The sequence below is a fragment of the Rhinoderma darwinii genome, unplaced genomic scaffold (genome assembly GCF_050947455.1).
Source record: "Rhinoderma darwinii isolate aRhiDar2 unplaced genomic scaffold, aRhiDar2.hap1 Scaffold_427, whole genome shotgun sequence".
Taxonomy (NCBI): Eukaryota; Metazoa; Chordata; class Amphibia; order Anura; family Rhinodermatidae; genus Rhinoderma; species Rhinoderma darwinii.
In genome coordinates, this window is record NW_027463800.1 from 20,536 (window position 1) to 46,310 (window position 25,775).

A 25,775-nucleotide genomic window follows, 5' to 3' on the forward strand; every position below is an offset into this window, starting at 1 on the left:
TCTAAGTTCGATCTACGGGGGGCATATAACCTTATCCGCATCAAAGAGGGGGATGAGTGGAAAACTGCGTTCAACACACCCGAGGGTCATTTCAAATACCTGGTCATGCCCTTTGGGTTGTGTAATGCCCCTGCTGTCTTCCAGAATTTTATTAATGAAATCCTGAGAGTACCTGGGTAATTTTCTTGTTGTGTACCTTGATGACATACTGGTGTTTTCCAAGGACTGGTCCTCCCACGTGGAGCATGTCAGGAAGGTGCTCCAGGTCCTTCGGGAGAATAATCTGTTTGCTAAGACTGAAAAATGTGTCTTTGGGGTACAGGAGATACCATTTTTAGGGCAAATCCTCACTCCTCATGAATTCCGCATGGACCCTGCCAAGGTTCAGGCTGTGGCGGAATGGGTCCAACCGGCCTCCCTTAAGGCGTTACAGTGTTTTTTAGGGTTCGCCAACTATTACAGGAGATTTATTGCCAACTTCTCGGTCGTCGCTAAGCCTCTTACGGACCTTACCCGCAAGGGTGCTGATGTCCTCCATTGGCCCCCTGAGGCCGTCCAGGCCTTTGAGACTCTCAAGAAGTGCTTTATCTCGGCCCCCGTGCTGATTCAGCCCAACCAAGAGGAGCCATTTATTGTGGAGGTTGACGCTTCCGAGGTGGGAGTGGGGGCCGTCTTGTCCCAGGGTACCAGCTCCCTCACCCATCTCCGCCCCTGTGCTTACTTCTCTAGGAAGTTTTCGCCCACGGAGAGTAACTATGATATTGGCAACCGCGAACTTCTAGCCATTAAATGGGCTTTTGAGGAGTGGCGGCACTTCCTGGAGGGGGCCAGACACCAGGTAACGGTCCTTACGGATCACAAGAATCTGGTTTTCCTAGAATCGGCCCGGAGGCTTAATCCTATACAAGCTCGGTGGGCACTATTCTTTACCAGATTTAATTTCTTGGTTACCTATAGGGCTGGGTCCAAGAATATTAAGGCTGATGCTCTGTCACGTAGTTTCATGGCCAATCCTCCTTCCGAGAAGGATCCTGCTTGTATTTTACCCCCTGGTATAATCGTCTCTGCCACGGATTCTGATTTAGCTTCTGATATCGCGGCTGATCAGGGTGCAGCCCCCGGGAACGTCCCTGGGGACAAACTGTTTGTTCCCCTGCAATACCGGCTGAGGGTACTCAGGGAAAACCATGACTCCGCTCTATCTGGTCATCCTGGCATCTTGGGCACCAAACACCTCATTACCAGAAACTATTGGTGGCCTGGGTTGCCTAAAGACGTTAGGGCTTACGTCGCCGCTTGTGAGGTTTGCGCTAGGTCCAAAACCCCTAGGTCCCGACCTGCGGGCCTACTACGTTCCTTGCCCATTCCCCAGAGACCTTGGACCCATATCTCCATGGATTTTATCACCGATTTGCCTCCATCTCAGGGCAAGTCGGTGGTGTGGGTGGTAGTCGACCGCTTCAGCAAGATGTGCCACTTTGTGCCCCTTAAGAAGCTACCTAACGCCAAGACGTTAGCTTCTTTGTTTGTGAAACACATCCTGCGTCTCCATGGGGCCCCAGTCAATATCGTTTCTGACAGAGGGGTACAATTTGTTTCCTTATTTTGGAGAGCTTTTTGTAAAAAGTTGGAGATTGATCTATCCTTCTCCTCCGCCTTCCATCCCGAAACTAATGGCCAAACGGAAAGGACCAACCAATCCCTGGAACAATATTTAAGGTGTTTCATCTCTGACTGTCAATTCGATTGGGTCTCATTCCTTCCCCTTGCTGAATTTTCCCTGAATAACCGGGTCAGTAACTCGTCAGGGGTCTCCCCGTTTTTCTGTAATTTCGGGTTTAACCCAAGGTTCTCCTCCGTCTCCCCTGGTTGTTCCAATAATCCTGAGGTAGAGGATGTTCATCGGGAACTGTGCACTGTCTGGGCCCAGGTTCAGAAGAACCTAGAGGCGTCCCAGAGCGCACAAAAGATTCAGGCGGATAGTAGACGTTCTGCTAACCCCCGGTTTGTCGTCGGGGATTTGGTCTGGTTGTCGTCCAGGAACTTGCGCCTTAAGGTCCCGTCCAGGAAGTTTGCTCCCCGATTTATTGGACCTTATAAGATCATTGAAGTCCTCAACCCTGTATCCTTCCGTCTGGAGCTCCCCCCATCCTTTCGCATACATGACGTCTTCCATGCCTCCCTCCTTAAACGCTGCTCCCCGTCCTGGTCCCCCTCGAGGATACCTCCTGTTCCCGTTCTCACCCCTGAGGGGGTGGAATTCGAGGTGGCCAAGATTATGGACAGTAGGATGGTCCAGGGCTCCCTCCAGTACCTGGTCCATTGGAGAGGATACGGGCCGGAGGAGAGGACTTGGGTACCTGCCCGTGATGTTCACGCTGGGGTATTGATCAGGAGGTTCCACCTTCTCTTCCCCACTAAACCGGGTCCCCTTAGTAAGGGTCCGGTGGCCCCTCATAAAAGGGGGAGTACTGTTAGGGATCTGCCAGGTACTTCATCTAGGTATACTCCTGGGATTAATCAATCCACACCTGAGGCCAGACCTGTTCCACTGACACCATCTCCCACCAACCAGGGTGGCAGGCTGAGGAGTGGGAGAGCCTATCGCGGCCTGGTCTGTCTGAGTTAGCTCCGCCCCCTGTCCTTTATTACCTGCCCTGTTCTCTCCCTCAGTGCTTGTAATTCTTTTGGATTCCTGGCCCCACTGCTGCTTGCTCCAGCCTGCTTCTGCCGTGCTTCTGCCTTGCTGCAGTTCTGCTTGACCTGCTTTGCTTTGCCCCTGGCTTGCTTCTGTCTCCGTGCCCGCTCGGGTGTACTCACTTCGTCCTGGTCCTGACTGTTCGTTCGCCGCTCCGTTTCCTCGTGGCGTTCCGTGGCTACTGCCCCTTCCCTTGCGTGTTCCCTGTTTGTTTTCCTGTGCACTTAGACAGCGTAGGGACCGCCGCCCAGTTGTACCTCGTCGCCTAGGGCGGGTCGTTGCAAGTAGGCAGGGACAGGGCGGTGGGTAGATTAGGGCTCACTTTCCCTTCACCTCCTTCCTGCCATTACAAATGGAGACACTTGCAGGAAGGCGCGGTCCACCCGATTATAATTTATACGGATCACAAGAACCTTACGTACTTACAGTCAGCACAACGACTAAATCCTCGCCAAGCCAGGTGGTCATTGTTCTTTGCTAGATTTCAATTCCTGCTTCACTTCCGTCCTGCTAATAAGAATGTGAAGGCTGATGCCCTTTTTCAATCATTTGAGATTAATGACACTCTGATGTTCGAAAGACTCAGTACTTCATAGCCTGTCAGTACTGGTGGCCCATGCTACCTAAGGATGTTGTGGACTATGTCTCTTCATGTACGAACTGTGCCTCAAGCAAGTCTTCCCGCTCCAAACCTGCTGGTCTGCACCTTCCTCTGCCCGTTCCTGATGCTCCTTGGCAGGATATAGCCAGGGCCGACTCCAGGTTTATGTTGGCCCTCGGGCGACACAGAATTAGTGGACCCATTTGCGGGGGAACTCACGGCGGCAATGAAACACCAAAAATCGTCACTTTGTGCCCCCATTTAGACGTTAGGCCCTGTTTATGGCCCCATATAGAAGTTAGGCCCCCAGTTTGTACCCCCATAAATTTAGTGCCCTCTGTAGATAGTGCCAAGCAGACCCCCCCTCCCAAGTAGTGCCACACAGCCCCTGACGTCACTCTCTATATATGGACAGTGTTGTCAGGGGCAACCCCTGAGCCATAGTCCCGGCAGAGCAGTACTAGCGCTCTGCCTGGGAGTGGCGTGGCTAAAGACTCATGGGCCATGGTGCAAGCATTCGGCTTAGGCCCCCCTACCCCTCCCCAACACCACCAGACCACTGCGCACGCCTACGCCAATCCGCCTTGCCCGACAAACCCCATGAATGCCCCCATAGTATAAAGCCCCCATAGCTGCCCCCATTGTATAATGACCCCCCATAGCTGCCCCCCCACACAGTATAATGCTGTGAACACAGGCTCAGATGGAAGCAGGACCAGCGCAATCAGCGCTGTGTGGCAACGGGCTTAGGGGCCTTGTCGCAGTTGCTAGCTACACCAGGCTGGGACACTGCTCTGGTCCTGACATCACTGTCCATATATGGACAGGGATGTCAGGGGCTTTCCCAGAGACAGATTCCCGGAGCAGAGCTGCTAGCGCTAGCTATGGACTTTATCACTGACCTTCCCCCCTCGGCTGGATGTACTACAATCTGGGTAGTAGTGCATAGTTTCTTCAAGATGGCACATTTTATTCCACTGACTGGCCCCCTGCCTGCTCCTTGCCTGGCAAGCCTGTTTATTTCGCACATCTTCCGGCTACACGGACTCCCTCTACATATTGTCTCGGACCGGGGTGTACAGTTTACATCCAAGTTCTGGAGAACCCTGTGCAACCTGCTGGATGTTAAACTTGACTTCTCTTCTGCCTATCACCCTTAGACCAATGGTCAAGTGGAGAGGACCAACCAAATTTTAGAGAATTATCTTCGCCACTTTGTTTCTGCCCAACACGACAATTGGGAGCAACTCCTGCCTTGGCTGGAATTCTCATACAACAACCACACAAGTGAGTCTACCGCCTCGTCCCCCTTCTACATTGTGTACAGAAAGCATCCCCGAGTTCCTCTTCCTATGCCGGCCATGACTAAAGTACCGGCAGCTAACTCTTCATTTGGCTCTTTTGTTCACATCTGGCAGCAAACTAAGGCTGCCATTCTCCAATCTGTGGACCGCATGAAAAAGCATGCTGATAAAAGAAGGAAAATTCCCCCTCAGTACTCCCCTGGGGTCAAGGTCTGGCTGTCCTCGAGAAACATTCGACTCAAGATGCCTTCTCACAAGTTCACTCCCAGGTTCCTCGGTCCTTTCGAGGTCCTACAGCGGTTCACCCCAGTATCCTATAAACTTCGGTTGCCTCCTACTCTAAAGATTCCCAACTCATTCCATGTGTCCCTCCTTAAACCCGTGGTCCTGAACCGCTACAGTAAAACCCCTAGGTCTGCAGTTACTCTCAGAGGTTTGTCTGAGGTATTCGAGGTGAAGGAGATTCTGGAACGCAAGAGGGTAGGAGGAAGGACTATTTGGTGGACTGGAGAGGGTTTGGTCCAGAGGAGAGATACTGGGAGCCAGCAGAGAACCTCAATGCCCCTACCCTCATTAAAAAATTCCTCTCTAACTCTGGACCCAAGAAAAGGTGGCATAAGAGGGGGGGGGGGGTACTGTTACGGCCACGGTTACGGACCTTCACTTACCTGCCTCCCGCAGATCTTCCTCTTCCTGCCGGCGTCTTCCTCCTCAGATACGTCAGCACATGTGCCTGCTCTGTCCCGTAGTGATCACTAGATGGCACGCGCTGGTTCCCAGTGTTAAAGGGCCAGCGCGCATATGTAATTAATTTATTAATTATTCCAAGATCACCCTGAACTATAACAAAGGGTCTGCCCTTCTGGTCCTTGCCTGAGTGTTGTTAGTTAATCCCATGTTAGTCTTTGAAAATGATCCATTAGTGTTATCCTGTTCCCGTTGTTTACCGTACCCTGCTACCTGTATCCTGTGCTGTGTTATTGTTCCTGAGCCTGTTTAGTGACTGGAGTCATGTCCGGCTACACCTGTTGTCATCCACCACGTCTGGCGCAACCTACTGCACCCATTGTCATCCACCACGTCTGGTGCAACCTACTGCACCCGTTGTCATCCACGACGTCTGTTGCAACCTACTGCACCTACTATCATCCGTGCCAGAGCCCCTGCCACCATCTGGACTATTTAAGCTACCCTTGTGCTATGAACTTGTATAGACTCTTGCATAGATTGTGACTTGGCTAGCTGCCTCTCCGCTATGGCAGAGCGGCCTAGAGGGTCCACATACCCCAGGATCGTGACACTAAATATTTATGTCAATTAAAAGTTTTAGTTTTTCCTTTTCAATAAATTAGCAAAGAACTAACATTCTGTCTTCATTTTGTCATTATGGGATATTGAGTGCAGAATGATGGGGAAAAACTGCAACTTTTTTTATTTTAGCACAAGGCCTCAACATAACAAAATGTGAAAAAAGTGATAGGGTCTGAAGAATTTCCGAATGCACTGTACATACAGTAGGGAGCTCTCCCCCCTCCTGCTCATCCTCTCATAGTGTGTAAGCTGCAGGCTCTCCCTCATCTTCAGTTATATGGGGCTGGGCTCTCTCCCCCCTCCTGCTCATCCTCTCACTATGTGTAAGCTGCCGGCTCTCCCTCATCTTCAGTTATATGGGGCTGGGCTCTCCCCTCTCCTGCTCATCTTCTCACTGTGTGTAAGCTGCCGGCTCTCCCTCCTCTTCAGTTAAATAGCGTTGGGCTGTCTTTTGTCCTGCTCATCCTCTAATTTGTGTAAGCTGCCGACTCTCCCTCATGTTCAGTTAAATAGGGCTGGGCTCTCCTCTCTCTTTCTCATCCTCTCAATGTGAAGGCTGCAGGCTCTCCCTCTTCTTAAGATATATAGCGCCGGGCTCACCGTCTAAAATGACATGTAATGGAGGGAATTTATAGAGCTCCCCCTAGAGAGGAGGCAGTGAAACAGAACAATCAGCCTATACAAGCTATGACAGGGACGGGCTACAGCAGAAAGATCACGCCCCCTGAGCTGCCAGCCTGAGGGAAATCTAGAAGAGCAATGAATAGGGAGATCTCTGGATCCATGTAAGATACAGGGCTGGTTCTTGCTTTGTTAGAAAGGGATTGTCATGCACTATATTATATCTAATTTTATTGTTTTCATTAATTCTGGGATAACCCCTTTAAGACACAAGGGAAAAGTCTTAAAAGTTGACATGTTCCTTGATCAAGTGCCTACAACCATAGGGTCCTGGAATAAAGATACTGTTTTATATAGACCGCTTGGCTTATTTTCTACCACTGACAGAAGCGTTACATTAGGAGGGATTTTCCCTAAATCTACACAAAAACCATAGAGTAGCAGGACAGTTAGCAGCACTCTTCTGTCCTGAGAGGTCCACTCTACTAACTGTCTGATGCATCTTAGCTCTGTATTAAATGTCTGTTATCCCCTACCATAACGAACAAACTAACCAGACCACATACCTGGAGATGTTTGGGTATAGAATCAATGGAGAATCCCAAAGCTGAATCTGTAAAGAATCCTCGATTGTTCTCCAGTGGAGTGAATGAAAGTTTCTTTGGCTCTTGAACCCCTGAGGGCACCAGCAGCTCTTCTGGATCGAAATCATCCTGCTCAGGTATCTAGAAGACAATGCGTAAGCGTGAGAAGACAATGCGTAAGAAGACAATGCGTAAGCGTGAGAAGACAATGCGTAAGCGTGAGAAGACAATGCGTAAGCGCGAGATGACAATGCGTAAGCGTGAGAAGACAATGCGTGAGAAGACAATGCGTAAGCGTTAGAAGACAATGCGTGAGAAGACAATGCGTGAGAAGACAATGCGTAAGCGTGAGAAGACAAGGCGTAAGCGTGAGAAGACAATGCGTAAGCGTGAGAAGACAATGCGTAAGCGTGAGAAGACAATGCGTAAGAAGACAATGCGTAAGTGTGAGAAGACAATGCGTAAGAAGACAATGCGTAAGCGTGAGAAGACAGCACAAAAGTGTTTGTGGTAAACAGTCTATGAATGATACAAAAAGTGTGCGCCAGATGGAAAACTGCTGATGTAAAGCAACCTGGTAAAATGCTTATTCTCATAAAGATAAAGGCTTCTGTGGTTCAGGCAATGCTGATGCCTTTCATTACCCTATATTATCTATATGTTACCCTGTATCCTCACTATCACTATAATTCATGATCTCTACACCCCTCACTCTATATTATCTTTATATTACCCTGTACCCTCACTATCACTATAATTCATGATCTCTACTCCCCTCACCCTATATTATCTATATGTTACCCTGTACCCTCACTATCACTATAATTCATTATCTCTACACCCCTCACCCTATATTATCTATATGTTACCCTGTACCCTCACTATCACTATAATTCATGATCTCTACACCCCTCACTCTATATTATCTTTATATTACCCTGTACCCTCACTATCACTATAATTCATGATCTCTACTCCCCTCACCCTATATTATCTATATGTTACCCTGTACCCTCACTATCACTATAATTCATTATCTCTACACCCCTCACCCTATATTATCTATATGTTACCCTGTACCCTCACTATCACTATAATTCATGATCTCTACACCCCTCACCCTATATTATCTATATGTTACCCTGTACCCTCACTATAACTATAATTCATTATCTCTACACCCCTCACCCTATATTATCTATATGTTACCCTGTACCCTCACTATAACTATAATTCATTATCTCTACACCCCTCACCCTATATTATCTATATGTTACCCTGTACCCTCACTATAACTATAATTCATTATCTCTACACCCCTCACCCTATATTATCTATATGTTACCCTGTACCCTCACTATCACTATAATTCATGGTCTCTACACCCTCATCCTATATTATCTATATGTTATCCTGTATCCTCACTATCACTATAATTCATGATCTCTACACCCTCACCCTATATTATCTATATGTTACCCTGTATCCTCACTATCACTATAATTCATGATCTCTACTCCTCTCACCCTATGTTATCCATATGTTACCCTGTACCCTCACTATCAATATAATTCATGATCTCTAAACCTCACCCTATATTATCTATATGTTACCCTGTATCCTCACTATCACTATAATTCATGATCGCTACACCCCTCACCCTATGTTATCCATATGTTACCCTGTATCCTCACTATCACTATAATTCATGATCTCTACACCCTCACCCTATATTATCTATATGTTACCCTGTATCCCCACTATCACTATAATGCATGATTTCTAATCCCCTCACCCTATATTATCTATATGTTACCCTGTACCCTCACTCTCACTATAATTCATGATCTCTACACCCCTCACTCTATATTATCTATATATTACCCTGTACCCTCACTATCACTATAATTCATGATCTCTACACCCTCACCCTATATTATCTATATGTTACCCTGTACCCTCACTATCACTATAATTCATGATCGCTACACCCCTCACCCTATATTATCTATATGTTACCCTGTACCCTCACTATCACTATAATTCATGATCTCTATACCCCTCACGCTATATTATCCATATGTTGCCCTTTTATCCTCACTATAACTAGAATTCATGATCTCTACACCCCTCACCCTATATTATCTATATGTTACCCTGTATCCTCACTATCACTAGAATTCATGATCTCTATACTCCTCACCCTATATTATCTATATGTTACCCTGTACCCTCACTATCACTATAATTCATGATCGCTATACCCCTCACCCTATATTATCTATATGTTATCCTGTATACTCACTATCACTATAATTCATGATCTCTGTACCCCTCACCCTATATGTTATCCTGTATCCTCTCTGTCACTATAATTCATGGTCTCTACACCCTCACCCTATATTATCTATGTTACCCTGTACCCTCACTATCACTATAATTCATTATATCTACACCCCTCACCCTATATTATCTATATGTTATCCTGTACCCTCACTATCACTATAATTCATGATCTCTACACCCCTCACCCTATATTATCTATGTTACCCTGTACCCTCACTATAACTATAATTCATTATCTCTACACCCCTCACCCTATATTATCTATATGTTACCCTGTACCCTCACTATCACTATAATTCATGATCGCTACACCCCTCACCCTATATTATCTATATGTTACCCTGTACCCTCACTATAACTATAATTCATTATCTCTACACCCCTCACCCTATATTATCTATATGTTACCCTGTACCCTCACTATCACTATAATTCATGGTCTCTACACCCTCATCCTATATTATCTATATGTTATCCTGTATCCTCACTATCACTATAATTCATGATCTCTACACCCTCACCCTATATTATCTATATGTTACCCTGTATCCTCACTATCACTATAATTCATGATCTCTACTCCTCTCACCCTATGTTATCCATATGTTACCCTGTACCCTCACTATCAATATAATTCATGATCTCTAAACCTCACCCTATATTATCTATATGTTACCCTGTACCCTCACTATCACTATAATTCATGATCGCTACACCCCTCACCCTATATTATCTATATGTTACCCTGTACCCTCACTATCACTATAATTCATGATCTCTATACCCCTCACGCTATATTATCCATATGTTGCCCTTTTATCCTCACTATAACTAGAATTCATGATCTCTACACCCCTCACCCTATATTATCTATATGTTACCCTGTATCCTCACTATCACTAGAATTCATGATCTCTATACTCCTCACCCTATATTATCTATATGTTACCCTGTACCCTCACTATCACTATAATTCATGATCGCTATACCCCTCACCCTATATTATCTATATGTTATCCTGTATACTCACTATCACTATAATTCATGATCTCTGTACCCCTCACCCTATATGTTATCCTGTATCCTCTCTGTCACTATAATTCATGGTCTCTACACCCTCACCCTATATTATCTATGTTATCCTGTATCCTCACTATCACTATAATTCATTATATCTACACCCCTCACCCTATATTATCTATATGTTATCCTGTACCCTCACTATCACTATAATTCATGATCTCTACACCCCTCACCCTATATTATCTATGTTACCCTGTACCCTCACTATAACTATAATTCATTATCTCTACACCCCTCACCCTATATTATCTATATGTTACCCTGTACCCTCACTATCACTATAATTCATGATCGCTACACCCCTCACCCTATATTATCTATATGTTATCCTGTATACTCACTATCACTATAATTCATGATCTCTGTACCCCTCACCCTATATGTTATCCTGTATCCTCTCTGTCACTATAATTCATGGTCTCTACACCCTCACCCTGTATTATCTATATGTTACCCTGTATCCTCACTATCACTATAATTCATTATATCTACACCCCTCACCCTATATTATCTATATGTTATCCTGTACCCTCACTATCACTATAATTCATGGTCTCTACACCCTCACCCTATATTATCTATATGTTACCCTGTACACTCTCTATCTCTATAATTCATGGTCTCTACACCCCTCACCCTATATTATCTATATGTTACCCTGTACACTCACTATCTCTATAATTCATGATCGCTACACCCCTCACCCTATATTATCTATATGTTACCCTGTACACTCACTATCACTATAATTCATGATCTCTGTACCCCTCACCCTATATGTTATCCTGTATCCTCTCTGTCACTATAATTCATGGTCTCTACACCCTCACCCTATATTATCTATATGTTACCCTGTACCCTCACTATCACTATAATTCATGATCTCTACACCCTCACCCTATATTATCTATATGTTATCCTGTATCCTCTCTGTCACTATAATTCATGATCTATACACCCTCACCCTATATTATCTATATGTTATCATCTGTTCCCACTTTCGCTGTATTTCTTGGTCTGCACTCACTGAGTAGCTTGATTTCTCTTGGTAGAAGAGCTGCAGATATTTCTCCATGGCTTCTCTTCTGATCTTTTTGTCGCTCTTTGTTCGTTTGCTGGATCTTAGTTCTCCCATCTGGATGAGGCGCAGCTCCCGGTCTCTGGTGCTTAAAATCAAAAATTCCTGCAAATGTGAAGTATTAGACATTGTTTTTGCGTCAGGTCCCAGCCTCATGCTCTCATGCCCTCCTCCTTGTACCTCTTCTCTTTGCCCAACTTTCTTCATATAGTCCCGGCTCTTGATAAGGAAACAGTCCTCCGAGTTCCTTAAAATAAACAAAGTGATGAGACTCAGACCTTGTGATCGTCAAGAAGACAGACGTAGTAGTCCATAATACACGGGACATGCAGAAGACCTCGCCATGTTTGATGGCAGGACAAGTCATGTGTGATTATGGTAGCTTGATGGACGGTACTGCCATTTGTCAGAGGGTTAGGAGCTAGGACTACTGTAACCTGAATTGTTGTGTACATTATTATACACTATATGGCCAAAACTATGTGGACTGCTCCTCATTATTGAGTTAAGGTGTTTCAGCTTCACCTATTGCAAACAGCTGCATAAAATCAACCACACAGCCATGCCATCTCGGTAGAGAAACTCAACTTGTAGTATGGGTCGTGCTCAAGAGTTCAGTGATGTTACAAGTCATTCAAGTCATTTGTTAAAATTTCAGATTTGCCACAGTCAGCTGTTAGTGCTATTATCATCTTCAAAATCTGCCCAGGTCACCTGTAAGTGTTATTATCTGCTAGATCTCTCCCGGTCACCTGTAAGTGTTATTATTATAAGCTAGATCTGCCCCGATCACATGTAAGTGTTATTATTATTTATTAGATCTGCCCGGTCACATGTAAGTGTTATTATTATCTGCTAGATCTGCCCTGGTCACCTGTAAGTGTTATTATTATCTGCTAGATCTGCTCCGGTCTTCTGTAAGTGTTATTATTATCTGCTAGATCTGCCCCAGTCACATGTAAGTGTTATTATTATCTGCTAGATCTGCCCCAGTCACATGTAAGTGTTATTATTATCTGCTAGATCTGCCCCGGTCACCTGTAATTGTTATCATCTACTTGATCTGCCCTGGTCACCTGTAAGTGTTATTATCTACTAGTGACAACATGTAGAAAAGAAGACAGCACGGCACTCACCATTTGCAAAAGGTTTCTCTTTATTCCAAGATTGAGGCAGGCAACACGGGATTCAAAAGACAACAGAGCCGACTGTTCTTCATACGCTTTATCAAGGCATACCTGGCAATCTTGGAATAAAGAGAAACCTTTTGCAAATGGTGAGAGCCGTGCTGTCTTCTTTTCTACATGTTGTCATTTGCTGAAACTAACTTCAACACGCACTGAGCACCGCCAGACAAAGGCTGTCGAACCACAGGTCTCAGCCAGCTGAAGCACAGAGTCTGTGACATTGCAAGCTAAGGCAGTGCCAACCATTTTTCATTTCTACATGTTGCACATTATTATCTACTAGATCTGCCCTGATCACCTGTAAGTGTTATTATTATCTACTAGATCTGCCCTGGTCACTTGTAAGTGTTATTATCTGCTTGATCTGCCCCGATCACCTGTAAGTGTTATTATTATTATCTGCTAGATCTGCCCCAATCATCTGTAAGTTTTATTATTATCTGCTAGATCTGCCATGGTCATCTGTAAATGTTATTACTATCTACTAGCTCTACTCTGGTCACCTGTAAGTGTTATTATCTACTAGAACTGCTCTGGTCACCTGTGAGTGTTATTATTATCTGCTAGATCTGCCCCAGTCACCTGTAAGTGTTATTATTATCTACTAGATCTGCTCTTGTCACCTGTGTTAATATTATCTGCTAGATCTGCCCTGGTGACCTGTAAGTGTTATTATATACTTGATTTCCCCCGATCACCTGTAAGTGTTATAAATATCTGCTAGATCTGCCCCGATCACCTGTAACTGTTATTATTATCTACTAGATCTGCTCTTGTCAGCTGTGTTATTACATGCTAGATCTGCCCCGGTCACCTGTGTTAATATTATCTGCTAGATCTGCCCTGGTGACCTGTAAGTGTTATTATCTACTTGATCTGCCCCGATCACCTGTAAGTGTTATAAATATCTGCTAGATCTGCCCCGGTCATCTGTAAATGTTATTATTATCTACTAGATTTGATCTGGTCACCTGCAAGTGTTATTATTATCTACTAGACCTGCCCCGGTCACCTAGAAGTGTTATTAATAACTGCTAAATCTGTCCGGGTCACCTGTAAGTGTTATTATAATCTACTAGATCTGCTCTGGTCACATGTGTTGTTATTATCTGCTAGATCTGCCCTGGTCACCTGTAAGTGTTGTTATTATCTGCTAGATCTGCCCTGGTCACTTGTAAATTATATTATTGTGCAGTGGAAGAATCTACAAGTAACAACAGCTTAGCCATTAAATGGCAGACCAGATAACTCACAGAGCGGGACCGCCGAGTGCTGAAGCATGTGGTGTGTATAATCACCTATTCTGTGTTGTATTAGGCCTCATGCACACGACCGTGTTTTTGCGGCCGCAATTCCCCCGAAAATCCACGGGAGAATTGCGGCCCCATTCTATGGGGCCGTGCACACGACCGTAGTTTTTGCGGTCCGTGCACGGCCCGGGAGGCCGGACCGCAGAAAGAACGGGCATGTCTTATTACGGCCCGGTTCTGCGGTCCGGGCTCATTGAAAACAATGGCCGCGGCCATGTGCATGTGCGGGCGGCCTGCGGCTGACAGTCCGCTGACAGTCCGCAGCTGGCCGACCCGAAAATCACGGCCGTGCACACGGCTACGGTCGTGTGCATGAGGCCTTAGTCACTACAGAGATCCACACTGCGTCTGGAAGGCGCATCAGCACCAGAACTGTGCGTCCGCAGCTTCAGGAGATGGGTTTTCAAGGTTGTTGCACACAAGTCTAAGATCACCATGCACAATGCCAAGTGCTGGCTGGAGGGGTGCAAAGCACATCACCACTGAACTGTGGAGCAGCTTGTTCTCTTTTTTGTTGAATTACAGCTATCTGACAGTCTAATGGAGGTGTCAAGGTTTAGAGGATGCCAGAAGAATTTTACATACCGCAATGCAAAGTGACTACTGGAACATTTGAAGGAGGGGTAATGGTGAGGGGCTTTTTTTCAAGGTTTGGTTTCATATTTCTAGTGAAGGGTTAATGCTACAAGCATACTAAGACATTTTACACAATTGTAGCTTCAGCTTGTAGTAACAGTTTGGGTGGGATTCAGCCCTTTACTGTTCCAACATGACTGTGCCCCTGTGTACACAGCGAGTTCCATAAGGACTTTGTGTGATGTGTGGCGTCACAGAGCCATGACCTCAGCACCATTTCCAAATTAACACCCATGGTTTTAGAATGGGATTTCCAACAAGCTCATAAAGGTGTGATGGGCATGTGTTCACATACTTTCAGCCATATGAGCATAACTATAGCCATAGCAATTGGTACGGGGCTCAGGTGTACGAGGCCCACTCAGGTGCAAGAACAATGTACCTTATTGCAGGAAATAAGAAGTTGGTGGCTTTCTGCTATCTAACACATGTGGGTTCCCTAATATATGCCGCTATAAGCCACACCTTTCATTACTGCTGCTTTTTCAGTTTCCTGTCATCAGGTGGTAGGCAACAATCTCATTTTTGCTGTGGGGCCCTAGGAATTCTATTTACGCCCCTGGTGTAGCTACAGTTTGTTTTGGAGAGCTGCTGTCCCTACTGTATAAGCTGCCCAAATCAGAAATGATGTAGTTCTGTCATGCACCCACATATAAGATACACAGCCTGCTCTCCCCTTCCCCTCTCTCTCTATTGTGGTCTCTCTTGCATATTTTACGCCTATAATTACCTGCTGGTCATGCAAACTCCTCTTTCACCCCTTCCCCCCATAACATGTAAAGGAGCAGGCTAATAGACTGGTCCCTGTGCCGAAAATAAGGGCTCCGGGACAATCTTCTTCTTTATATGTGTTTAGCAGGGATACGGTAGTCCCGGGGGATTGGTAATCACTCTGCTTTGATCTTGCTTTATTGTTTTCTTTGCATGTCAGTATAAAGATCACTGATGATAGTGGTATAAGGGGCTGTTACTATTAAATGACTGTTATCAGTGATCTGTATATAGGGACCGCACTGAACACACAAATGATGTGTCCCCGGCTAACCTGCGCCTTTAGAGTAAAAAAAAGTAATAAAAAAATAATGTCAAATGGAGATAAATACAAATAAATAAAAAAATACCCTCCCCCCCTTCTGTTAGAAAAGTTTTACATTTATGATTACTTTATCTAATGAAGACTAAAACTGTGTATCTGTAAAGCCCTGACTAACAAAATGTCTAGTATGTTTTATTGTTAGGATAACTGATATTATATATGAGGAGGGGGAGCTGAATTCCTAAAAAGGGAGATTAGAATTTCCAGACAAAGGTTTAACTTCTAATTAGTTGTTAATTGTGATATACGAAGTAAAATGTAACAAGAACGAGTCCAGGCGTGTTATTCTCAGAATAAGTATAAAAACTCTGTCATTCAGGATAGAGGGGGACATTGTGCCATAATGTCTCCTTATCGATAAGAATAAAGACGCGCATCATCTCTGTTCAGGTGACTCCTTGATAAGAACATCAATTCTTCTAACACCTCCAAAAAGGTTTACAACCCCTCCGACCCCACATGCACCAATTTTAAACATTCTGTGTGACATGAACCACTTTTGCATGGACGTCAGTTGCTCAGGCATTAATACGTTTCGGTCAGGCAGAATGTACGTTACCCCAAATATAAAATAATTACCCCCAATTTTAGTCTGTCCTATCCTGGCCCTATTTACTTTTGTGCCTTTATTAAAAAAATGCTGTACCTGTGGCACACACTGAGACGTTGCTGTAGAATTTAACTCCTATGTATCGACATCAGAGATGGGAAGAAGATTCTGCCCGGACAGTAAGATGTGTGGCAGAGTGAATCCTGGGGAGAGACACAAGTGCAGTGTGTTCAGATAGAGAGGGATCAGCTGTTAGGAGAGCTGCAGCACAGAGAGAGAACCGGACTGCCCCAGAAGCTGCTGTATTCCAAGGGGACCAGCTGTTAGGAGAGCTGCAGCACAGAGAGAGAACCAGACTGCCCCAGAAGCTGCTGTATTCCCAGAGGGACCAGCTGTTCAGAGAGCTGCAGCACAGAGAGAGAACAGGACTGCCCCAGAAGCTGCTGTATTCCGAGAGGGACCAGCTGTTAGGAGAGCTGCAGCACAGAGAGAGAACCAGACTGCCACAGAAGCTGCTGTACTCCCAGAGGGACCAGCTGTTAGGAGAACTGCAGCACAGAGAGAGAAACAGACTGCCCCAGAAGCTGCTGTATTCCAAGAGGGACCAGCTGTTCAGAGAGCTGCAGCACAGAGAGAGAACCGGACTGCCACAGAAGCTGCTGTATTCCGAGAGGGACCAGCTGTTAGGAGAGCTGCAACACAGAGAGAGAACCGGACTGCCCCAGAAGCTGCTGTATTCCGAGAGGGACCAGCTGTTAGGAGAGCTGCAACACAGAGAGAGAACCGGACTGCCCCAGAAGCTGCTGTATTCCCAGAGGGACCAGCTGTTAGGAGAGCTGCAGCACAGAGAGAGAACCAGACTGCCACAGAAGCTGCTGAATTCCCAGAGGGACCAGCTGTTAGGAGAGCTGCAGCACAGAGAGAGAACCGGACTGCCCCAGAAGCTGCTGTATTCCAAGAGGGACCAGCTGTTCAGAGAGCTGCAGCACAGAGAGAGAACTAGACTGCCCCAGAAGCTGCTGTATTCCCAGAGGGACCAGCTGTTAGGAGAGCTGCAGCACAGAGAGAGAACCAGACTGCCACAGAAGCTGCTGTACTCCCAGAGGGACCAGCTGTTAGGAGAACTGCAGCACAGAGAGAGAAACAGACTGCCCCAGAAGCTGCTGTATTCCAAGAGGGACCAGCTGTTCAGAGAGCTGCAGCACAGAGAGAGAACCGGACTGCCACAGAAGCTGCTGTATTCCGAGAGGGACCAGCTGTTAGGAGAGCTGCAACACAGAGAGAGAACCGGACTGCCCCAGAAGCTGCTGTATTCCCAGAGGGACCAGCTGTTAGGAGAGCTGCAGCACAGAGAGAGAACCAGACTGCCACAGAAGCTGCTGAATTCCCAGAGGGACCAGCTGTTAGGAGAGCTGCAGCACAGAGAGAGAACCGGACTGCCCCAGAAGCTGCTGTATTCCAAGAGGGACCAGCTGTTCAGAGAGCTGCAGCACAGAGAGAGAACTAGACTGCCCCAGAAGCTGCTGTATTCCCAGAGGGACCAGCTGTTAGGAGAGCTGCAGCACAGAGAGAGAACCAGACTGCCACAGAAGCTGCTGTACTCCCAGAGGTACCAGCTGTTAGGAGAACTGCAGCACAGAGAGAGAAACAGACTGCCCCAGAAGCTGCTGTATTCCAAGAGGGACCAGCTGTTCAGAGAGCTGCAGCACAGAGAGAGAACCGGACTGCCACAGAAGCTGCTGTATTCCGAGAGGGACCAGCTGTTAGGAGAGCTGCAACACAGAGAGAGAACCGGACTGCCCCAGAAGCTGCTGTAGTCCGAGAGGGACCAGCTGTTAGGAGAGCTGCAACACAGAGAGAGAACCGGACTGCCCCAGAAGCTGCTGTATTCCCAGAGGGACCAGCTGTTAGGAGAGCTGCAGCACAGAGAGAGAACCAGACTGCCACAGAAGCTGCTGAATTCCCAGAGGGACCAGCTGTTAGGAGAGCTGCAGCACAGAGAGAGAACCGGACTGCCCCAGAAGCTGCTGTATTCCAAGAGGGACCAGCTGTTCAGAGAGCTGCAGCACAGAGAGAGAACTAGACTGCCCCAGAAGCTGCTGTATTCCCAGAGGGACCAGCTGTTAGGAGAGCTGCAGCACAGAGAGAGAACCAGACTGCCACAGAAGCTGCTGTACTCCCAGAGGGACCAGCTGTTAGGAGAACTGCAGCACAGAGAGAGAAACAGACTGCCCCAGAAGCTGCTGTATTCCAAGAGGGACCAGCTGTTCAGAGAGCTGCAGCACAGAGAGAGAACCGGACTGCCACAGAAGCTGCTGTATTCCGAGAGGGACCAGCTGTTAGGAGAGCTGCAACACAGAGAGAGAACCGGACTGCCCCAGAAGCTGCTGTATTCCCAGAGGGACCAGCTGTTAGGAGAGCTGCAGCACAGAGAGAGAACCAGACTGCCACAGAAGCTGCTGAATTCCCAGAGGGACCAGCTGTTAGGAGAGCTGCAGCACAGAGAGAGAACCGGACTGCCCCAGAAGCTGCTGTATTCCAAGAGGGACCAGCTGTTCAGAGAGCTGCAGCACAGAGAGAGAACTAGACTGCCCCAGAAGCTGCTGTATTCCCAGAGGGACCAGCTGTTAGGAGAGCTGCAGCACAGAGAGAGAACCAGACTGCCACAGAAGCTGCTGTACTCCCAGAGGGACCAGCTGTTAGGAGAACTGCAGCACAGAGAGAGAAACAGACTGCCCCAGAAACTGCTGTATTCCAAGAGGGACCAGCTGTTCAGAGAGCTGCAGCACAGAGAGAGAACCGGACTGCCACAGAAGCTGCTGTATTCCGAGAGGGACCAGCTGTTAGGAAAGCTGCAGCACAGAGAGAGAACCAGACTGCCCCAGAAGCTGCTGTATTCCAAGAGGGACCAGCTGTTAGGAGAGCTGCAACACAGAGAGAGAACCAGACTGCCCCAGAAACTGCTGTATTCCCAGAGGGACCAGCTGTTAGGAGAGCTGCAGCACAGAGAGAGAACCAGACTGCCCCAGAAGCTGCTGTATTCCGAGAGGGACCAGCTGTTAGGAGAGCTGCAGCACAGAGAGAGAACCAGACTGCCCCAGAAGCTGCTGTATTCCAAGAGGGACCAGCTGTTAGGAGAGCTGCAGCACAGAGAGAGAGAACCAGACTGCCCCAGAAGCTGCTGTATTCCCAGAGGGACCAGCTGTTAGGAGAGCTGCAGCACAGAGAGAGAACCAGACTGCCCCAGAAGCTGCTGTACTCCCAGAGGGACCAGCTGTTAGGAGAGCTGCAGCACAGAGAGAGAACCGGACTACCCCAGAAGCTGCTGTATTCCCAAAGGGACCAGCTGTTAGGAGAGCTGCAGCACAGAGAGAGAACCGGACTGCCCCAGAAGCTGCTGTATTCCAAGAGGGACCAGCTGTTAGGAGAGCTGCAGCACAGAGAGAGAACCAGACTGCCCCAGAAGCTGCTGTATTCCAAGAGGGACCAGCTGTTCAGAGAGCTGCAGCACAGAGAGAGAACCGGACTGCCCCAGAAGCTGCTGTATTCCGAGAGGGACCAGCTGTTAGGAGAGCTGCAGCACAGAGAGAGAACCAGACTGCACCAGAAGCTGCTGTATTCCCAGAGGGACCAGCTGTTAGGAGAGTTGCAGCACAGAGAGAGAACCAGATTGCCACAGAAGCTGCTGTATTCTGAGAGGGACCAGCTGTTAGGCGAGCTGCAGCACAGAGAGAGAACTGGACTGCCCCAGAAGCTGCTATATTCCAAGGGGGCCAGCTGTTAGGAGAACTGCAGCACAGAGAGAGAACCGGACTGCCCCAGAAGCTGCTGTATTCCAAGGGGACCAGCTGTTAGGAGAGCTGCAGCACAGAGAGAGAATCAGACTGCCCCAGAAGCTGCTGTATTCCAAGGGGACCAGCTGTTAGGAGAACTGCAGCACAGAGAGAGAACCAGACTGCCCCAGAAGCTGCTGTATTCCAAGAGGGACCAGCTGTTGAGAGAGCTGCAGCACAGAGAGAGAACCAGACTGCCACAGAAGCTGCTGTATTCCGAGAGGGACCAGCTGTTAGGAGAACTGCAGCACAGAGAGAGAACCAGACTGCCCCAGAAGCTGCTGTATTCCAAGAGGGACCAGCTGTTAGGAGAGCTTCAGCACAGAGAGAGAGAAGCAGACTGCCCCAGAAGCTGCTGAATTCCGAGAGAGACCAGCTGTTAGGAGAGCTGGAGCACAGAGAGAGAACCACACTGCCCCAGAAGCTGCTGAATTCTGAGAGGGACCAGCTGTTAGGAGAACTGCAGCACAAAGAGAGAACCAGACTGCCACAGAAGCTGCTGTATTCTGAGAAGGACCAGCTGTTAGGAGAGCTGCAGCACAGAGAGAGAACCAGATTGCCACAGAAGCTGCTGTATTCTGAGAGGGACCAGCTGTTAGGCCAGCTGCAGCACAGAGAGAGAACCGGACTGCCCCAGAAGCTGCTGTATTCCAAGGGGACCAGCTGTTAGGAGAACTGCAGCACAGAGAGAGAACCGGACTGCCCCAGAAGATGCTGTATTCCGAGAGGGACCAGCTGTTAGGAGAGCTGCAGCACAGAGAGAGAACCAAACTGCCCCAGAAGCTGCTGTATTCCAAGAGGGACCAGCTGTTAGGAGAGCTGCAACACAGAGAGAGAACCAGACTGCCACAGAAGCTGCTGTATTCCGAGAGGGAACAGCTTTTAGGAGAGCTGCAGCACAGACAGAGAACCAGACTGCCGTAGAAGCTGCTGTATTCCCAGAGGGACCAGCTGTTAGGAGAGCTGCAGCACAGAGTAGTTTAGACTGTGGGTAAGGTTCAGATGTTAGGTCAGAAATTAAGGTTCACCCTAACCCAGATTATTTTACTAGCCTCTTTTGATTGGTATTATAATAAAGCAAAAGTTGCAAAATAGTGTGGAGTGGCATGAATGAGACTACTATTGTCCAAGGCACAGACAGGGCCGATTTTCTACTACCTGAGGCGAAAATTGAAATAGCGCCCCCCAGATCTTGATTGACATTCCCTTGGCTGTTCTACATCACTAGCAGGCTCACAAAAAAAATAAAATCATACCAGCCATCATCTCGCTGAAGATCATACAGTGACTACATTACTAATTAGAGGCAGAATAAACTTTTACCTTAAGTGAATCACAGGTGACGTCTTCTCAGATTCTAGTTGTTCTTTTTCTCTTTTCTTCTCCATCCGGTCCAGACCTCTATGATGACTTCTCCCGGCAATGGCCCACTTTTGCAGTTTTCCACTCAAATGTCAGCTTCTCCCATTTCAAGCATTTCTGCACCTATAAACAAAGATCAAATTCTCATGGTGACACACACTACGCCCAAAATATAATAGCACCATACACTGCACCTCTAATTCTAATAGAACCATACACTGTGTCCCTGATTATAATAGCACAACAAACTGTGTCGCCCCACACACAGTGCTCCCTGTAGATCATGCCAATAGAGCCTCCTGTAGATAGTGCCCCCATAGAGCCCCCTGTAGATAGTGCCCCCTGTAGACAGAGCCCCTTGTAGACAGTGTCCCACATACATAGTACCCCTATAGAGCCTCCTGTAGATACTGCCCCCCTAGAGCACCTGTAGGTAGTGCCCACCGTAGATAGTGCCCTACATAGATCCCCCTGTAGATAGTGCCCCACATACAGCCCCCTCTAAATAGTGCCCTACATAGATCCCCTGTAGATAGTGCCTCATATATAGCTCGCTGTAGTTAGTGCTCCACATATAGCCCCCCCTGCAGATAGTTCCCCACATATAGCACCCCTGTAGATTGTGCCCCCCTGTAGATAGTGGCCCACATATAGGCCCCAAGTAGATTGTGTTCCACATATAGCCCCCACATATAGCACCCCTGTAGATAGCGCCCCACATATAGCCCCCCTGTAGATAGTGCTCCACATATAGCCCCCCTGTAGATAATGCTTTACATATAGCCCCCAGCCCTTGTAGATAGTGCTCCACATACAGCCCTCCCTGTAAATAGTGCTACACATATAGCCTACCCTGTAGATAATCCTCCACATATAGCCCCCAGCCCCTGTAGATATTTCTCCACCTACAGCCCTCCCTGTAGATAGTGCTCCACATATAGCCCCCCTGTAGATAGTGCTCCACATATTGCCCCTCACACTTTTAACATAATTTTTTTTACATACTCACCTAAACCCGTTCCTGTGCCGTCCTATTGCAATGAAGGCCTGCTCTCTTCTAAGCAGTTCTGCTGTAGCTGAATGACGCAAGTGACGAGATGACATCCTCGCGCCACTTGCGTCGTTAAGAGGCGCTGAGTGGCAGGGCAAGTCACTACACCATTTAAGCGCCCCTCTCCCCTAACTTTTTTGCCTTTCTTTGGAGGTGTGTGTCAGGGGTCTCCAGATGTATACCTCCATGGAAGGCTGCAACGATCCCCACTGTATATGCATACATTGGGATGCGTCGCCCGAACACTCACCACTCTGTCCACACTTTGCCACTAGCAGCACACAACCAGTTGTGTACATGCTGCTAGGGGCAACGGACGGTTGTGAAGAACTCTAGCAGCCAAAGTCCCACATTAGGCTTCCTCTCTGTGAATCCGGATGCTCTGCCCAGGGACACTCCTGATGTAACAGTTATGTCAGAAGCTACCCCAGGCCTGTAGCCGCTCCTGACGTTACTGTCCTCACACAACAGCCTTGGGGATCGGGCACTGCTGGTTGTCTGTTGTATAATAAAGGCAAGGGAAGCTTACATAGTTTGTACGGTTGAAAAAAGACACATGTCCATCAAGTTCAACCAAGGGATGGGAAAGGTGAAGTAAAAAATTTCTACACATAGGAGCCAATATTTTTTTGTTCTAGGAAATTATCTAACCCTTTTTTAAAGCCATCTACTGTCCCTGCTGTGACGGCTCCTGCGGTGTCTCCTGTCCCTGCTGTGACGGCTCCTGCGGTGTCTACTGTCCCTGCTGTGACGGCTCCTGCGGTGTCTCCTGTCCCTGCTGTGACCAGCTCCTGCGGTAGGCTATTCCATAGAGTCACAGTTCTCACAGTAAAGAAGGCTTGTCGCCTCTGCAGCTTGAACCTTTTTTTCTCCAGACGGAGGGAGTGCCCCCTTGTTTTTTGAGGGGGTTTTATATGGAACAGGATTTCACCATATTTTTTGTATGCGCCATTCATATATTTATATAAGTTAATCATGTCCCCCCTTAGTCGTCTTTTTTCAAGGCTAAATAGGTTTAATTCTTTCAATCTTTCCTCATAACTTAAATTCTCCATTCCCCTTATTAGCTTCGTTGCTCTTCTTTGTATTTTTCATCCTTTCTATGAACTGGAGCCCAGAACTGAACTGCATATTCTAGATGAGGCCTCACTAATGCTTTGTAAAGTGGTAATATTACATCCCTGTCCCGCGAGTCCAGGCCTCTTTTGATACACGACAATATTTTGCTGGCCTTTGAAGCAGCTGATTGACACTGCATGCTGAAATTTAGTTTATGATTTACAAGTACACCCAGATCCTTCTCAACAAGTGACTCCGCCAGTGTAGCGCCCCCTAGGACATATGATGCATGCAGATTATTACACCCAGATCCTTCTCAACAATTGACTTCCCCAGTGTAGCGCCCCCTAGGACATATGATGCATGCAGATTATTACACCCAGATCCTTCTCAACAATTGACTTCCCCAGTGTAGCTCCCCCTAGGACATATGATGCTGCAGATTATTACACCCAGATCCTTCTCAACAATTGACTTCCCCAGTGTAGCTCCCCCTAGGACATATGATGCATGCAGATTATTACACCCAGATCCTTCTCAACAATTGACTTCCCCAGTGTAGCTCCCCCTAGGACATATGATGCATGCAGATTATTACACCCAGATCCTTCTCAACAATTGACTTCCCCAGTGTAGCTCCCCCTAGGACATATCATGCTGCAGGTTTTTCGTACCCAGATGCATAACTTTACATTTATCTACATTAAACTTCATCTGCCAAGTGGACGCCCAAACACTTATTTGTTTAAATCTGCCTGCAATTCATGAACATCTTCCATTGACTGAACTATATTACATAGCTTGGTGTCATCTGCAAAAATAGAAATAGTGCTATTAATCCCATCCCAAGCTACTGTGATCCCTCCCCTGATGAGACCTGAGAGCCCAGGAATGAACTTAACTCCTCCACCATCCTTGTCCATGCTGCCCGCACTACGGCCTCTCTGCATTTTACAAATCAGAAAGGGGATCACATGATGTCGGACGGACTTCCCCGTAATGATTGCAGGCAGCTTTCCCAAAATGCACTGCAGTTATCCCTCGCTCTAGCACAGCCAATCATGAGGGGTATAGGTAATACTAGGTATACTAATGCTGTCTTGGCATTAAAAACTTGAAAGGGTTTGAATACAGTCCTACAAGACATCAGCCCGTTTTTTGGGCCACATAAAGGATGCGATCAGTCGGTGACGGAGCGTTGGCTAATCTATGAAGTATTTACACAGGACAATGATCGGGAATGAGAGATCTTATGATCCTTGGCCTGATCCCAATCATTGGTGCTTATGAAAGGTGCTTAACACTGTGGACCAGATATCAGATTGCAGTTTAGGTTTAGATGTGGCTACAGTCAGACTTTAAAACTAGAGTTCTCTGATTTTTTATTTTTTTTTAAATCAATGGAAAGGGGACATATTGAATGATAATACACAATGGTGGGAATTTATCGTAACAAAATTTGCCGCATCTCAGCAGTCCTAAAGACACAAAATGAAATTTACGTGTTAGGAGGTGTAGATTTGCGCTACAATTTGTAGCCCTTCCTGGTTAGCTCCACCCAGAAGAGATAAGACGCAAATTTAATGCTACTATTGCATGGCCGGCCTTAGCTACATGCGCACTGGGCGCCGGCGACAATACTGTAAGGGAGGCGCCACGCCGCAGCTAATGCTCGGGGCGCCAGCTTGTCAGATGCCACTCACTGACCTCAATACTGGCTGTCTTGCTCCGCGGCTACCGCTCAACCACTCACTCTCCTCGTCTTGCGTCCTGAATGATTATCAGGCATGATGACATCATTCAGGACGCAAGACAGGGAGGAGACTATTTCCCCATGTATTTGTAGGATGGTTTGAAACGCAATTTCCCCAGAGCTCAGCTCCAGCAACATCAGTGGGCACAGTGCACTGTATGTGAGAATCCCAGCAGGTCAGTCAGACTGTGGGCTTTGGTTGTATAGGGGCACTGATGGGGGTCTAAAAAGGGCAATAATGGCAAATAGGCAGAGGATCCAGTGCCACCTTGGTTCCCATTTGCCACTTATTGTCCCTTTAGTGTCCTTCTG

General features: G+C 47.1%; 1 protein-coding gene across 2 annotated transcripts in view; it reads right to left on the reverse strand.

The window, feature by feature from the left end:
* Window positions 1-6,056: 6,056 nt before the first annotated feature.
* The window catches only part of WDR97 (WD repeat domain 97), a 145,033-nt gene continuing 125,314 nt past the window's right edge, over window positions 6,057-25,775 (reverse strand). For both annotated transcript variants that reach the window (XM_075848569.1, XM_075848568.1), the window contains exons 12-15: window positions 11,807-11,873; window positions 11,576-11,731; window positions 7,090-7,260; window positions 6,057-6,517 (exon numbers count right to left, since the gene is read on the reverse strand). In XM_075848569.1, coding sequence (XP_075704684.1) covers window positions 6,416-6,517; window positions 7,090-7,260; window positions 11,576-11,731; window positions 11,807-11,873 — 496 coding nt within the window. In that variant the 3' untranslated portion in view covers window positions 6,057-6,415. The remainder of the gene's footprint in view (window positions 6,518-7,089; window positions 7,261-11,575; window positions 11,732-11,806; window positions 11,874-25,775) is intronic.